This window comes from Drosophila obscura, unplaced genomic scaffold, assembly GCF_018151105.1.
Source record: "Drosophila obscura isolate BZ-5 IFL unplaced genomic scaffold, ASM1815110v1 contig_185, whole genome shotgun sequence".
NCBI classification, from domain to species: Eukaryota; Metazoa; Arthropoda; class Insecta; order Diptera; family Drosophilidae; genus Drosophila; species Drosophila obscura.
Window position 1 is genome coordinate 341,674 of NW_024542773.1, and position 15,170 is coordinate 356,843.

At 44.3% G+C, this 15,170-nt stretch overlaps 3 protein-coding genes across 4 annotated transcripts in view; 1 reads left to right on the forward strand and 2 right to left on the reverse strand.

Annotated features, from left to right (window-relative positions):
• LOC111071703 (flotillin-2) overlaps positions 1-15,170 on the forward strand; it is a 109,078-nt gene that overhangs the window by 91,472 nt on the left and 2,436 nt on the right. Inside the window, exons 2-3 of one of the 2 annotated variants that reach the window (XM_022363182.2) lie at positions 6,750-6,937; positions 9,643-9,781. In XM_022363182.2, coding sequence (XP_022218874.1) covers positions 6,750-6,937; positions 9,643-9,781 — 327 coding nt within the window. The remainder of the gene's footprint in view (positions 1-6,749; positions 6,938-9,642; positions 9,782-15,170) is intronic. The other variant, XM_022363184.2, reaches the window with a different exon arrangement.
• On the reverse strand, positions 1,171-5,892 carry LOC111071698 (glucose dehydrogenase [FAD, quinone]). The gene is made up of 3 exons (XM_022363176.2): positions 5,709-5,892; positions 3,017-3,517; positions 1,171-2,941 (listed from the first exon to the last, which is right to left on the reverse strand). Exons 2-3 carry the CDS (start codon positions 3,396-3,398, stop codon positions 1,443-1,445), a joined length of 1,881 nt encoding a protein of 626 aa, XP_022218868.1. The 5' UTR covers positions 3,399-3,517; positions 5,709-5,892; the 3' UTR covers positions 1,171-1,442.
• Positions 10,729-12,232, reverse strand: LOC111071704. The gene is made up of 2 exons (XM_022363186.2): positions 12,123-12,232; positions 10,729-12,024 (listed from the first exon to the last, which is right to left on the reverse strand). Exon 2 carries the CDS (start codon positions 12,002-12,004, stop codon positions 11,051-11,053), a length of 954 nt encoding a protein of 317 aa, XP_022218878.2. The 5' UTR covers positions 12,005-12,024; positions 12,123-12,232; the 3' UTR covers positions 10,729-11,050.

Here is a 15,170-nt window from a genome sequence, read left to right on the forward strand (position 1 = left end):
TGCATTCCACACATCCATAAATATTTATAGCGTAACTCTGACACATACTCAGACTCTACGGCTATACGTGTACAGACCTGTACGTACATACGTATGTACACTGTGACGCAGTCCCACAGGTGGCGCTGTGAATGAACTCCAGTCAGCTGATCGCTCTGTTAACCAAACTAACGGAATAACAGCTGACGGAAGGCAGCTAAAAAGTGCCAACAAAATAGCGAGCTACGATCATCAAATATATGCGTACATATGTATGTATGTGGGCTAAAATCCGCCAGCGTTGATCATTATTGAGTATAATGGATAATCTACACCTATATATGTACTATAAAAACTTGATCTTTGTGTGGATCCTAAAACTATGCACCCAAAAGGGGGCTTTGATAGTGCTCGAAACTCGGGAGGTTCACTAATGATCCGCCTACCTATGCCTATGCTTCTGCAATCCAGCAGACCCAGCAGATCCAGCAAGTCGGGCTCTGGCGTTGATGGGTAGTAGAGCCAAGTAAGGCCCAAAATATACACATATAAAATGGTTGTAAGGTGATTTTAGAAGAACACCGATGTCTCGTGGCAGCATTATATTGTCGAGGGTCTTTTTGTGGTGGTTTTTCTCCAATAAAAATTTAAAATTTGTGCAAGAGGAACAGTGGAATTAAAACTGGGTTTGGCACTGTGAATGCCATCAAATTTCTCAATTTCAAGAGGCTTGGGAAAATGTGTAAATATACAGATGAAAAAAAACCATTTCTTATGTCGGTATGCAATACCTTGAATAACTTTGAAATGTACTAAACCGATTTGTATATATGAGATTTATATTCAAATTGGTACTTTGCAATTTATTTGGTCAAACAAAATGTTCGATTGAGAGTGTTACAAGTGTTTTTGTTCATATTTTTAGTGGGTCTGCGTATCTATCTTTTGCCCAAATAAATGTTATACTTGGGCATATTGTGATTGCTATTACTGATCGCATGCTGCTGATCATTTTCAAATAGTTTTAAGAATTATATTTGGCGTACATATGTGCATAGGTACAAATATCCACTCCACCCTTACACTGATCCTCGAGATATTTTGTTAATCTTTGTGAGTCGGCCTCATCAAAGACTATCCAGAAAGAACACGTGAACCCCATATTATTTTATATTATCATTTTCATTTAAATCATTTTATTGTACATAAAATTAAAATAAATACAGGTTTCTTCTTAAAATGTACAAAAAAAAAAAAACTATGTATGTCAAGGGTGGAGGAGATGTCAATAAATATAGTTTTGGATAGGGTCAATCAGGCTAAAAAGCTATACAGCTAAAACATTCACACATACACATCAGACAGACACACACACACACACACACACACATCCAGACTCACACTCACACTTACGTAACAAACTGAGACACTCACTGGGGCAGACACTCGGAGAATAATGCGACTTAGACGATAGTGTTCTTGATCCAGAACTCCTTGATCATGTCACTGCCCTTCTCGGCAATCATGATGACCGGAGCGTTCGTGTTGGCGGACACCAGCTTGGGCATAATGCTGGCATCGATGACACGCAGTCCCCGGATGCCGTAGACCCGCAGCTTGGCATCGACCACCGCATCCTTGTCCCAGTAGGGCCCCATCTTGCAGGTGCCCACGGGATGGTAGATTGTCGAGGTGTAGCGCCGCACCATGCACTCCCAGAAGGCGTCGGTGAAGAGCGGCACCTGCTCGCATCCCGGCCAGCGGATGCTGGACAGCCGTGAGCCGAAACGCTGCATGGCCTTGGTGCGGGACAGGGCCACGGCGATCTTGACGCCCTCGATCAGCGTCTTCATGTCAAAATCGTCCGTCAGATAGTTGGGGAAGATGTACGGGTAGTCGAAGGGGTTGCCGCTGCGGAGCCGGATGCTGCCCACGCTGCGGGGCCGCAGAAGCATGGGAATGATGCTCCAGGCATCCCGATTGTTGATTGGCTCAAACACGGACCGGTAGAAGGCCTCCGTCAGCCCGTGGGCCTTGCGCAGCTGCGACCCGCCATCCGAGTTGGTCGACCCGGAGACAAAGTGGAACTCAATGTCCGGCCAGTCGAGCGTGCTGTTCGCATATTTGGTGTTCACGTAGGCGAGCCCCTCGACGCCGCCCAGAATGGTGAGGGGTCCCTGGCCGAAGACGGCGTACTGCAGCACCGTGGACATGGTGTGGAATCGGCTCTCCACAATGGACACCGGCTGGTTGACCAGGAAGGTGAGGCCGCCCAGTCCGATGTGATCCTGCAGGTTCTCGCCCACACTCAGCTCCTTGATGAGCGGTATGCGGTGCTTGGCCAGCTCCTTGCGCGGACCCACACCGCTCAGCATCAGCAGCTGGGGGCTGTTGACGGAGCCGCCGGAGAGCACCACCTCCTTGGTGGCCCGCACATGGAAGAGCTTCTGGTCCTTGACGAACTCCACGCCGAAAGCCAGCTTGCTCACCGGATCGATCATGATGCGGGTCACGTGCGAGTTCATCGAGATGTGGAGATTCGGACGCAGCCGGGCCGGACGCAGAAACGCCTTCGAGGTGGAGCAGCGTGAGCCGCGTCTCGTGGTTCCCTGGGCAATCATGAAGCCGGTCATCTTCTCCCCATTCAGATCCCGGTTCTCGTAGCCCATCTCCACGCCGGCCTCCACAAAGCTGGCCGCCAGTGGCGTGTGGTAGGGCGCCTCGCCCACTGTCAGGTACCCGCCAGTGGCGTGGTACGGCGTATTGGCCAAATACTGATTGGTGTTGTCCTCCGACTTCTTGAAGTAGTACAGGGCATCGCGATAGGACCAGCTGGGGTTGCCCATCGCCTCCCAGTTGTCGTAGTCGTGCTTCGATCCCCGCAGATACAGCATGTAGTTCAGCACGGAGCTGCCGCCCAGCACCTTGCCCCGGGGCCAGTTGCAGCGTCCGCCCTGCATTGCTAAGGAATAAACCAGAAACGAGAAACAAGATTATAGCGATCTCCCATAGGCCTGTGAAGCATTTGCCCACTCACCCAGACAGGATGTTCCCGATGGTTCCGTCTTGTACTGCCAGTCGATCTTCGATAGCTGGAGATAGCCAGCCATCAGGGGGACATCCGTTAGCTCCGTCTCATCGCCGCCCGCCTCCAGGAGCAGCACATTCCAGTTCTCCACCTCCGTGAGACGGTTGGCCACCACGGCCCCCGCCGATCCGGCTCCTATCACTATGAAGTCATAGTGATCGAGTATTTCATCGCCGCTGACGTCGCTGGGCTTCGATTCGGGATCCATGATCTCCTCGTACTGAAAATAGGCCACGGCTGCCATTAGCATGGGGATGAACCAGCTGTTGCTGGTGGCCGCTGTCACTGCTCCGCCGATCGCCGACGCGGCTCCCACAATTGCCGAGCTCATGTCTCTGGGGATGCGATCTGTGTATGTGGGTCGTCCGTCGCTTCGTTTGCTCGTTCCTCTGGCTGTCTTCCAATTCCCAGCGATCTACGATATGCGATCCGATCCGATCCGAAACGTGTCTGTAATGGCAATTGAAAATTGGGTAGAGTGAGCAGTGAGCAGTGAGGAGTAGTGGATTGCAGTGGAACATTGGACATGTCATGAAAAGTCGCGTAGTCACTTAGTATGTAATCGGGTTAGGCGATCGCCAGGGATCGGGGAAGCGGGGTACCGGGGTATCGGCAAGGAGCCGATTTTCATGCTTCCATATTTCAATCACGATCTCGCATCGATTCAAAGATTTCGTAACTTGCATTTGTTATGCATACACTTGGCTCTATCTTCGTCTTCACCTTCTGCGCTGTCTCCGACTCCGACTCTAAGTATTACAGACCCAGATAATCGTGATCGTTAGATCTGTAAGCTCATTTGTAGGCTTGATGGTCTCTGATTAGCACGCATACCCATTTCGGACGCCATGGCAGAGAGAGATGTCCATGGCAGTTGCGCTCTCGAAATCAAATAGATTTAGAGTTTCTTACACAAACTCATCTTTAAAAGCTCCTCTTGGGAGGCTCCCTTTTCGAATAATAATTCTATATGTACATCTGAGTATTACGGAATCCTCTGGGCGGATCTGCTGCAGTATATCTCTGTGATGCGGAGATATTCTATCCCATCAAACTTTATGGTTGTATTCAGTTATCAAATAATTTGTGTTGATAATCCTCATATATTTCCTGATTTTACAGTTCTTAAAGAGTCAGTCCATATGTTTTACCCTCGTACATAAATATGTCTGATAGATTGTTCTCCCAGCTCTGCGCCACTATAGCTTTCACAGTATTCACTCTGGTTAGGGTATATTTCGGCCGACTACCTACAACCATATGCATCTTTATTGTCTTATGCAGCGTTGACTTTTCTTTTCCAATTGTTTGTTCGTTGCACGTGTTTCTGCTTAGCTGTGGAAATATGTGTGTGGAGACAGCTCTGGACTGGAGGGGGTCTCGTCTCCCGCATAAAAGTGAAATCTCCATCTCTATTATAAAACTCCTCAAACAAAAAAAAAAGAAGAAAAACCAAAAATGCCAGCTACTTTTCTTTCACTCACAGGCGAGTGGCATGCAACCATTTTGTTGCACACACACACACACACACAGATACACAAACTCAGATGGATAGAGAGAGAGAGAGGGAGACGCCTCCGGCGCTCACTTGCAACTAGTAGGAATGCTGGATGCATCTGTCTGCCAGCTTTCTGCCACAACATTTCCTGTCGCCAATTTTTGCATAATCTGACTTTCAGCAAAACATTGGATGGTGGATGTGGATATCGATGTTGTTGTTGCTGTTGCTCTATGGATGTGTATGTGAATGTGGATGCTAGGCAATTACAAACATGTTGCTGTTGTATGCTGGCAGTGGCCAGTTGGCAGCTGTAAACTGGTTGGCCCTCTGCCGCTGCGCAGAGAGTTGAATGTGCGCTGCCGCTGATCAAGTTCAAGGTACAAAAAACGACAAAAGTAGCCAATAGCGCGACTGCAGCAGCAGCAGCCAGCGCTGCCAGCGGCTGGAGACCAAAATGCGAATTCGAGTGCGAATGGCGATGGAGATGGAGTTGGACATAGGAATAAGCTGCTAAACAGTTTGTTAAACAGCACCAAAGAGAAATGCATAACAACAGAATAAGCAAAAGCTAACTTCCTCTATCGAAACTTAAGCTACCTCGCAACTACACACATACTGTGTGTGTGTGTGTATGTACGAAGAACAGCCATCTAATTCCATTTTGTAATAGATTTTTTCTGTTGATACAGTGCAGTAAATGAAACTGCAAGCTGCAGTCTGCACTAAGAAATATCTAGAAACAAATGGATAGCTCCGCTCCGTTGCAAAGATGTGGCAAAAATCAAAACACCCTCCTGCCAGGGTGTCACAAGATGTACAGCTACTTTAACAAGAGAGTAGAAGAGCGCACGCAAGCCGTGAATCACTTTCGTTGAGAAAGCTTCTGCCTGCGTAGGCGTCGCAGTCGTTGTCGCAGTTGTTGTCGCTGTTGCTCTGCCAGCTCTGTCTGTTGTCACCGTTACAGCCGGCGTCGTACGCCAGAATTTTCGTGCGTATTCTTTTTTGGAGCCTGGTTCTTATTGACTTTGATTTCTTTTTTGTGATTTTTTTTTTTTTTTTGCCGTTGGCACACTTTTGCTCGCAGTGCTCTCGCACTCTCTCAGCCGCTCAGCCGCTGCTCTGACGGATCTTCTTACTCACTTTGGGGATGGATGGACACAAAGATAGATTCTAGGAGCTAGTAGTGATGGGTAGAGTAGAGCGCGTTTTCTTTGACGGATTTGTTTGTGCTTTTCGTGTGCACTTTCTTTCCGCGTGTGCTTGTGCGTGTTTTTGCGTGTTTGGATATTCGATGCGATGCGCGGCCGCACGTTGTGAGCTTCGGTGGCCAACTGAGCAATGAATGGAGAATGGAGAGAAGAGGGCCACGCTAGAGAAGGCCTTAATCCACGCCAGTCACGCCACACACTCTTTCTTCCGCTCTCTTTCACCTTGGGGCTCTCTCATGCTCTCTGGCTCATGTTGGCCGTCTCTCACTCGTTGGCTTTGAGAGTGCGCCTTGCGCATGCGCAGCCTGCCTGCATGTACATATGTACATACACACAAAAATATGTACATATGTATGTATGTACGAGTATGTCTGGCGCATGGGTCTGGCAAGCAGGAGGAAAGGGGCCCTTGGACACTTTGAAAAGGTGTCCGATAGTTTCCACCTGAAATGGCCAACTGGCTGCACTTCCTGTTTGGCTTGTCGCTTGCACTTCTTCTTGGTTTAGGCCAGGTATTGATGGCTATGACTCCCCGACGTGTTTGCCAGCACGTAGACGGCACTGACACACGCACAGAGCCGTCTAGTGTGCGTGTGGAGAGTGTTGGCGAAATGCTTTCACTCTTATTTTATGGTCAACTGGCCAAAAGCTCGCCCCGACCAAAGGTACGTACACCTCTCTGACAACACCTTTTTGTGGGTCACTGTGGCCCAGTGACGTCAGACAGTTAAATGCGTTCCACAAATAAAGGGGCATATGAAGACGGAAGCCCACCCCACTTCAAAGTTTATTGAATAACCGCAGAGGAAAGCCCCAAAAAAGCTTCAAAAATCAAATACCTAAACACCTCTTTATTAGTAATAATCATAGTTAAGGTACATACTTTCGTTACAAATAATATAACAAATAAGAAACCGTAATATATCGTTACTAACCACCATATGTCTCTCTCTCTCTCGTGTCACTCTTTCAGGCGGCTGCTGCGGCTCGACGAAGAAGCGAACCATCGTCGGCGGATGGGCCTGGGCCTGGTGGCTGGTGACGGACGTGCAGCGACTCTCGCTGAACGTGATGACCCTCAATCCGATGTGCGAGAACGTGGAGACGGCCCAGGGCGTGCCACTGACCGTGACGGGCGTGGCCCAATGCAAGATCATGAAGGTACACCCCATCGTTCCCACAGCGCACCACCCCACCCTCTTGGATTTTCTCTTTTATTTCCTTCGGTTTGTTTGTCGAGTACTCTGGCAACCCTTTATTCTTCTGCACCACGAATCGAATCTGAACGAAAGTGATTGAAGCTTGGCCCCCGTTTTCTTTGAGTTCTGTATGCTAGATTTTGGTTTCTTTAACGATTATCCCGAGCGTGCATCCCCCAGCCATGTAGAGAGAGCCCCACCCCAGGGCTGATAGCAACGTAGAGAGCTGGTATCCCGCTTGCATCTATTTTTTGAATGCATAGTCTAGCCCTAAGCCGCATCCGTATCGAACGTATTTTAATCCAACATTTGGCTCTTTGTTTTATACAAATTCTTTACTGTTTCGATCCAAACCCGCCCCAAGCAACACCCCCCAACAATCCTAATCGAATGCATATTTAGCCCTGCAAGCGCCCCAACCTTGCCCGACACCAAGTAAGTTGAGATCACCCATCCCAGTGGTCTGTTCATGTAGCCCTAGCCCTAGCTCTGGCTCTAGCACTAGACTTATGTAGATGTCGATGTACACACATAGTAATTTTTTAGCACTAGACTTCATACCATACTTGCTTCTTTCTTTTTGTTTTCCACTTGATTTGTCCTTTGGATTTCCCCTTGTTATGAGGTTATTTTTCTTATATACAATTTCATTTAATTCAGTTTTTAATTCTGTTGATTATGTTATCAATTTGGAAATTATTATAATTTGATATTTCTTTCACTGGATCTGTTAATATCCACATCTCAGTCCTTATTTGTTGATTCGATTGAAAGAATTTTGATCCAATCATTATATTCCATTTGATAACTGTCCAAACTATTCAGCAATGTTATCAATCGATTACTCGTTATCACGTAATATATTAATCCTCAGTTTATCCATTTTTAACTCGATCACTCTATCATTCGATCGACCTGCTTACTAACTCATTCATTTGATGAGCCGATTTTTAGACCACTGCACCGACTAGTTGGCAATTTCTCGTTTATGAATGCACACGTTCGATCAGTCTTCCGACATTACCATCACACATATCAGTGATCTCTGATCTTCACTGCACCACCTGTGAATTAGGCACGCGAAACACAAAAGCACTTGACTCGATGTCTGATCCGATCTACGAGTTTGCTTCTGTTTGGTCTAAATTATGATCGATGCATTCATGATATATGTAGATGTTTGCCTCCAAATTATGTTCCATAACTTAATTATTTCAATTCGATTTTGCAGTCATCTTCGTATAAGAATAATGATTATAATAACGACGAGGTATGTTTATTATTGCATTTATTTGATTTCACATTGAAACTTTAATTGTTTTTGGCCTGGTTTCGAATTTTGTTTAAGTTTTTGGCCATTCATCGATTGGGCTTATATTTTTGTTCTTTATTTTTATACTCGGTACTCAAAGAGTTTGGGGATACATATAGTGTAATATATAATACATTATTGATCAGCACCAATAGCCGAGTCGATACAGATATGTCTCTGACTCTGATACTGATGCTGCCTGAGTACCGGGTATAAAAGTAGAGCCTCGGCAAGGGCCGCGGCTCACAGCGTTACCGCTTATTTTTTTATCAATCACTGGGACACTCAAGAGCACCCACATACACACACGCACACACATAGGGAATATCATTTTACTTTGAATGTAATTTTTCGTTCCGTAATGTTTGATGCATGTTTCTATTTCTTTGGGCTTGGTTCATTTGATTTTCTCTTGATCGTTTTCATTATTCGTATTTCATTTTGTTCAAAGTCATTCAATCATCATCACCAGAAGATGAGGAAGAAGAAGAAGAAGGAGAAAGACAAGTACAGTCTACAAACAATTACAAAAACAAACAATTAACAAAAAAAAATAAAAAACAAAACAATAAATGAACGAAACGTAAACCTTGTTGACCTTTGTGTTCTACTCTTTTTTCTCTACTTTCTTTTCACCAACCACCAAATCAACCAAAATCAACCAATTACCCTGCCGATCGATCGTTCGACTCCAACTCAACTCGAATCAACTCGAATGAATCCACTCGAACTAACTCGAATCAACTCATCAAACTAATCCGCAACTAATTGTAAATGATATCGACCAAATTTAACCACACACACACACGCATCAATTAAACAAAAACCAAAATCATTTCGAATTGAATTGCGGCCGCCCTACAAACAAAACAAAAAAACAAAAAACAAAAAACAAAAAAACAAAAATAATAATAATAATATTAACTATATGTATGGTCTACTCGAAAACTGCTCCTACTACTACTACTACTACCGTTACTGCTACCGTTACCGTTACTGCTATATGGTTACTGCTGTTACCGTTAATCCATGTATCGCTCTCTATTCTCTTTGTCTCTCTCTCGTTCTCACTGTCGCTGTGTCTCTGTGTGTGTGTGTGTGTGTGTGTGTGTGTGTGTATCTATGTGCGCATGTGTGTTTGTGTGGGTGATCTACATCGTATGCGTAACGAAACCAACCAAACAACAAAAAAATATGCGTATACTCCTCCGGCGGATCCAACACAACCACAACAAAACAATCAATCGATTAATCGAAAAATTAAAAAAATTCATCAAACAACACACACACACACACACACACACACACACACACACACACACACACCACCCACATGCTTCCACGCTCACGCACAGATGATGAATGTATATTATTTCCATCATCAGGCCGACGAGCTGCTGGGCACTGCTAGTGAGCAATTCCTGGGCAAGAGCGTCAAGGAGATCAAGCAGACCATCCTGCAGACCCTCGAGGGACACCTGCGCGCCATTTTGGGTAAGTTCAAAGCGATAATGTAACGCGATATTGCGCCGCCTTAAGCTTGGGGTTCGGAATTCGTCTAGTAGTCTGGTACGAATCTGGTAGTTTTCAATAGTCCACTACATGTATTCATTAATGCTTTAAGAATATTTAAACGGGACAAAATGAAAGCTTTGGACCAGACAAAAACTAAGTTGTAGGTCTGGTTGGGTCTTAGATCTCATTTCCATACTTAGAAGTATGTTTTTTTTTTTACACCTCTATTTGGTTTTTTTGCCACTTATAATTTTCACTTCACTACAGCCGCGTATTTTGAAAAGAAAATGGATTCAGTGTCTGGTAATAAATGCACAAAACAAAATAGGTTGATTAAGTAATAAAGTTGCCTTTGGCTTACTTAGTAGCTTGTTTTTGCTAATAAAAGCCAGTAAAGATATAAAGTATTAATAATAAACTTTTACACACAAAATAAATCTTTGGATTGATATCTTGATATCTTCAGGCAATTGTGTGGGAACGAATCAAAACTCAATCAATTTGAATGAATATCGACGTTGTACATGCCCAGTGAACAATATTTTAACATCAAATCGTTTTTGTTTTTAAGTTTTAAAGAAGATTTTGGAGTTATCCAGCTAAGTAGTTCTTCGTATGGGATTTAAATCTACTCAAACAGGCCCCTCACAGGGGTTATTCATTTGAAACAAAACGCTAATTGCCAATATTGCCAATAATCGTCACTTGGACTGCATCCTCATCCGCAACCTTGAAACGCTGTTTCAACATGTCACTAATTTGTTCTTAATCGTCTCTCGAGTAACATTATTTACGATGTAAAGCTTTAAAATAGTCGCATCCATACGGTCCCTCAACGCTTCAGTGATGAAAGCTGAATAAAAGGAGGCTATCAGATATAGCCACACCCACGACCAGGCGGGAGCCAGGCCAGATCCGTCCCTTCCATTAATGGTCACTGGTTTCTGCTGTTGTAAATGCCATTTATTTTCAGTGTAGTGAATCGTTTCATATCTTCTTGTGAGGCATTTGTTCTCGGTGTTTCAGCTGGTGTTCTTTTTCTGTTTTGTTAGCTTCGTTTCAGTGTATGCAACCTTATTCCTCTTTGTGTCATCTTCTATGTTCTGTGTGAGTGTGTGTGTGTGTGTGTTTTGAAGTCATTGTGTTATTTGAACTAAATTTGTGTGCTTCTTGGAGAATAATTAAATTTTGAATACAACTATAAAGAAAAAGAAACTAGAAACGTCAACGTCAACGTCAATATCAAAGTTAACGACGATAGTAGACGTTGATGTTCGGCTGGTCGAACATATTGATGCTGTAGTCCAGCTCGTCCAGCTCCCGCTCAATGTCGATCTTGCGGTTGCGCACGCGCAGCGTGGGCACCGACACGGGCAGGTGGTTGTACTCCGCGATCAGCTTGTCGTACTTGAAGCGGGCCTCCTCGAGGGCAGCCTTGCGCTCCGTGCTCGTCATGGGAGCGTAGTTCTCGTATCCAGCCTGTGCCTGTGTCTGTGTCTCCTTCTTGTGCTGATTGGCACCTGGGTCTGGCATTATCTCGTTTTGGGAGTGACGACTGGCTTTGGCCCGGACGGAGCTTTTCTTGTACTTGACGTCAATGGCACTCGACTTTGCAGTAGTGCTTGACTTGACTGTCGCATTGGACTTGACCGAGACGTTGGACTTGGTTGAAGCACTTGTCTTGACTGTGGCGCTTGACTTGACTGTGGCATTTGACTTGACGGTCTCCTGGGACGGTGATCTCTTGCTGTGGCCACTCTTCAATGTGGCCTTGGATATCAAGGTCTTCACAGAGATATCGCTACGTTGGCTGAGGGGAGAATCATTATCGCCGTCCCCGTCGCCGTTGCCGTTGTCGCGCTTGGATTTTATGGAACGGACGGAGCGCTTTGAAGCCCTGGACATACGCGAGCACTGGGACACATTATCGGCCATGTCCCCCCCACCATGGTTCCTGTCCTTGTGGCACTGGCACTCCGGGCAATACTGGCCCGGGCGGACATGGTCGATGCCATGGGGCTGCGCCAGACCGCAGCGCAGCTTGGTTGACTCGTAGTCGGTCGGGTAGCCAAAGGCTAGGTCGCGACGACGCATCTGTCCGTGCGGGAGCAGCTTCTTCGGATAGTGTAGAACCACGGGGCGCCAGAGCGGAGTCCGAAGATTCGGAGAAGGCGCTTGATTGTTCATTTCCGTTTTGGACATGTTTCGTTTCTACCTATGGCCTGGCGGCAAACCGTCGAAAAGAAATGCACAGTTTTAGAAAAATCTTGTTTCGTATTGTTTTGGAAAAAAAAAATATATATATATATGTTTATTTTACCTTGGCTTACTTTCACCAAAAAGACCGAGAAAAATCCGAGAATTTCAAATAAATAGTAGAGAGTTTTTATACGTGTGCGTTCTGCTTAGAGTGTAAAATTGTACTGAGCTCTCGGTGCTGGCTGCCGCACACATCAGAAAGGGATAGAACTTAGAGGCAGTGCCTGCTTTAATTCGTGATTTTTCATTCAAAGGAAGTCTGTGACGTTGTTTTAGTGATGGAAACATTGAACCCTAATGAAAATTGACTTTTATCGATGTTTTAAAAATAAAACCATGTGTATTTTTTATTTATAAGCCGCATGTAGAACTACTGTTATCTGCTTGTTTTGAAATAGACCTTCGTATATTATTATTATCAACCATGGTCACGTGCAAATTTCTGCAGAAACATAAACAACATTTTTGGATTCTATATGCATTGAAAGATCTAATGAACGGCGTATAATAATGTCGTAGTAGTCATGGTGCAATTACATAGCAATAAAATAAATTACTCAATTTTATTGATTTAATTTAATTCCTTGCATTCTTTGGTGCCAATGGAGACACAGCATTACCCCATTTACTACCATTAGTTTAATGGTATATGGCGTTCTCTTAGTCAGCCACAGTTTTATGTTGCCTTGATTACCGTTCGCTCGAATACTCTTGAAATTGGGAGGAAAAGAAGGTCACTTCTGCGTAAATACTCCTCATTTGGGCTATTATGGGTTCGTCAAGTTTGCCCGTCGAAATGAGGCGAATTAAAGCTTATTTGCTGAAATACTAAAAATATATCAATATGGCGTAAAAATTACACAATTACCAACGTGAGGGAACGCTGTGAGTCGCTGCTGTGGCCGCGGCTCTACTTTTATACCCGTACTCAGTTAGTATACATATGTATACATATGTAAATACATATGTGAGGTTATGATTTATGTGGAATTTTTAAATATTTTACATTTTTTTTTTTGTTGCTACATCTGCCATCTACATCTACAATGTAGATTCTACATATTCTCCGCGAAAGATCGAACATTGCATAGCGCTGCATCACTAGAAGTGGTGAGCTAGCCGCTGAAAATTAATTTCTTTATCCTGGCTACAATAATAATCCGATCTGATTCTGATTGTGTAAACTGGTAGATATGGTCATTCTGTACGAGAATGTATTCCGTTATTCGTATTTCCAGAATTGTGGATGCCACAGACTTTCGTCCTTTGTGAAGGCCGAAAAATTTGAAATAAACTTGATTTAGTGTGTTCTGACATGAGTCTGGAAATAAAATTTGGTTGCTCAGCTTTTATCATCTCTAAAAACTATGCGTCAAACAATACAGACCGACAGACATATTCCATAGAATATATACATACATACACTGTATGGGGTCAGACGCGTTTCCTTTTGTGCGTTACACACATCCAATTTTAGCATCACTTTTAAGAGCTAATTTAAGGTGTTGGAAATTTCTTCGAAAATTTCTTTGGAATTGTTCGAACACAAATCGGAATTCAACTTTCCTTTTGAGTAACAGCCCAGTGGAAACATTGTGGTATTGGACTCGACTATCGTAAACCATAGCATAACTCCACCTAATCAACATGGACATAATCGATATTTTCTCAATAGTCTTCATTGGTTTCAGAACTGTCCTTTAACATTGACCTTTAAGATTTCCCCTGAAACTTGAACTTGAAAATTGTAAAATTTGTACAATCCTTGTGTGCTCCGTTTCCAAGATGAACGCATCAGACCCTTTCGAAACTCAGCACTCGGCTCAAGGTCAAGACATTTGCCAATTCTATGTGCAGGGAAATTGTGTATTGGGGGAATATTGCCGCTTTTCCCATGACGTCGATGTGGCCTGGCTCGAGGCTGATTATACTGGCAGGGAGGGGCCAAGTACCGGCTGGGTTAATGCGTCTATATTATCCAACCATTTGGAATCATTTACTGGATCTGGTCAGGAGGAGGAGCAGGAGCTGTGGGAATCCAGCAGCCCTGCATCTATGACCAACCAAATGGAATTCTCATTCTTGGACTTAGAAGAGGACAAGGATATCAATGGCCCGACAATGCCCCACCCGGTGGGATCCTTTACTGGATCTGGCCAGACTCTCTTTGAGCCAGAGAAGGATGATTTCCCCCTGGCGTATATTTCCCACAAAAGAGAAAATCAGGTGCAGGATCAAATAGAACCCAGAAGTAGTCAGGGACGGACCTGGCAAGTGATTCTTTGGAAACGAGTGATCCTACTAGTATGCCAACAGGAGAAGGAGAGCTCTCGTCTACCTTCTTCAGTCCAGCAAACGGATAATATTTCCCTTAGAGCACACAAATACATAAATACACCTATTCTGTAACATTTTCCTTCCTTAAACTCGTTTAAATGTTAATCCCGTGTGTGTGTGTGTATGTATATTGATGTGTGTAGCAACAGAATTGGTAATAAAATAAATACATGTACAATATACATATTCTTGAATCGGGTTGCATTCCATTTCAGGGAATAATACTCGAATTATGCAATTGAAAGTCTTTTAGATCGGGATGTAGATATATATATTTCCATGCTAATTGATTGACCACAGCCTCTAGGCCTCTAAATAGATATGACTCAGAGTTCATAGACCTTAAGTAATGTTTTCAGTTAATTAGCATAAAATATTGTGTGCTGCCCAGCTCCATCTATTAATCTCTCGAGCCTTCGCAGACCTTAACCTTGCGCCGTTCATAAAAACTGATGGACGACATAGTGTCTACGCTTCTCATTGTTAATTCAATAAATCAGCAGGGAGGCTTGTTCTCAACTGGTCGCAGCTCGTTTTTTCTATGTTTTGAAACCTCAAAGACCTAGACCTATTGACGACCTTGCTGCTCAATCTATGGCTTTCAATTAAACCAAATTCAAGTGTAGGGCTTACGGGCTGGGCTCGTACTGGTACTGGGACTGGGCAAAGTGAGCAAACTTTTACGAGACCCGCTCTCAAGGTAGTTTTCATAAGCGCGATTACAACAATTACAAGGCAGACAATTTCAATTTGAGTGCGAATACTGAAACGA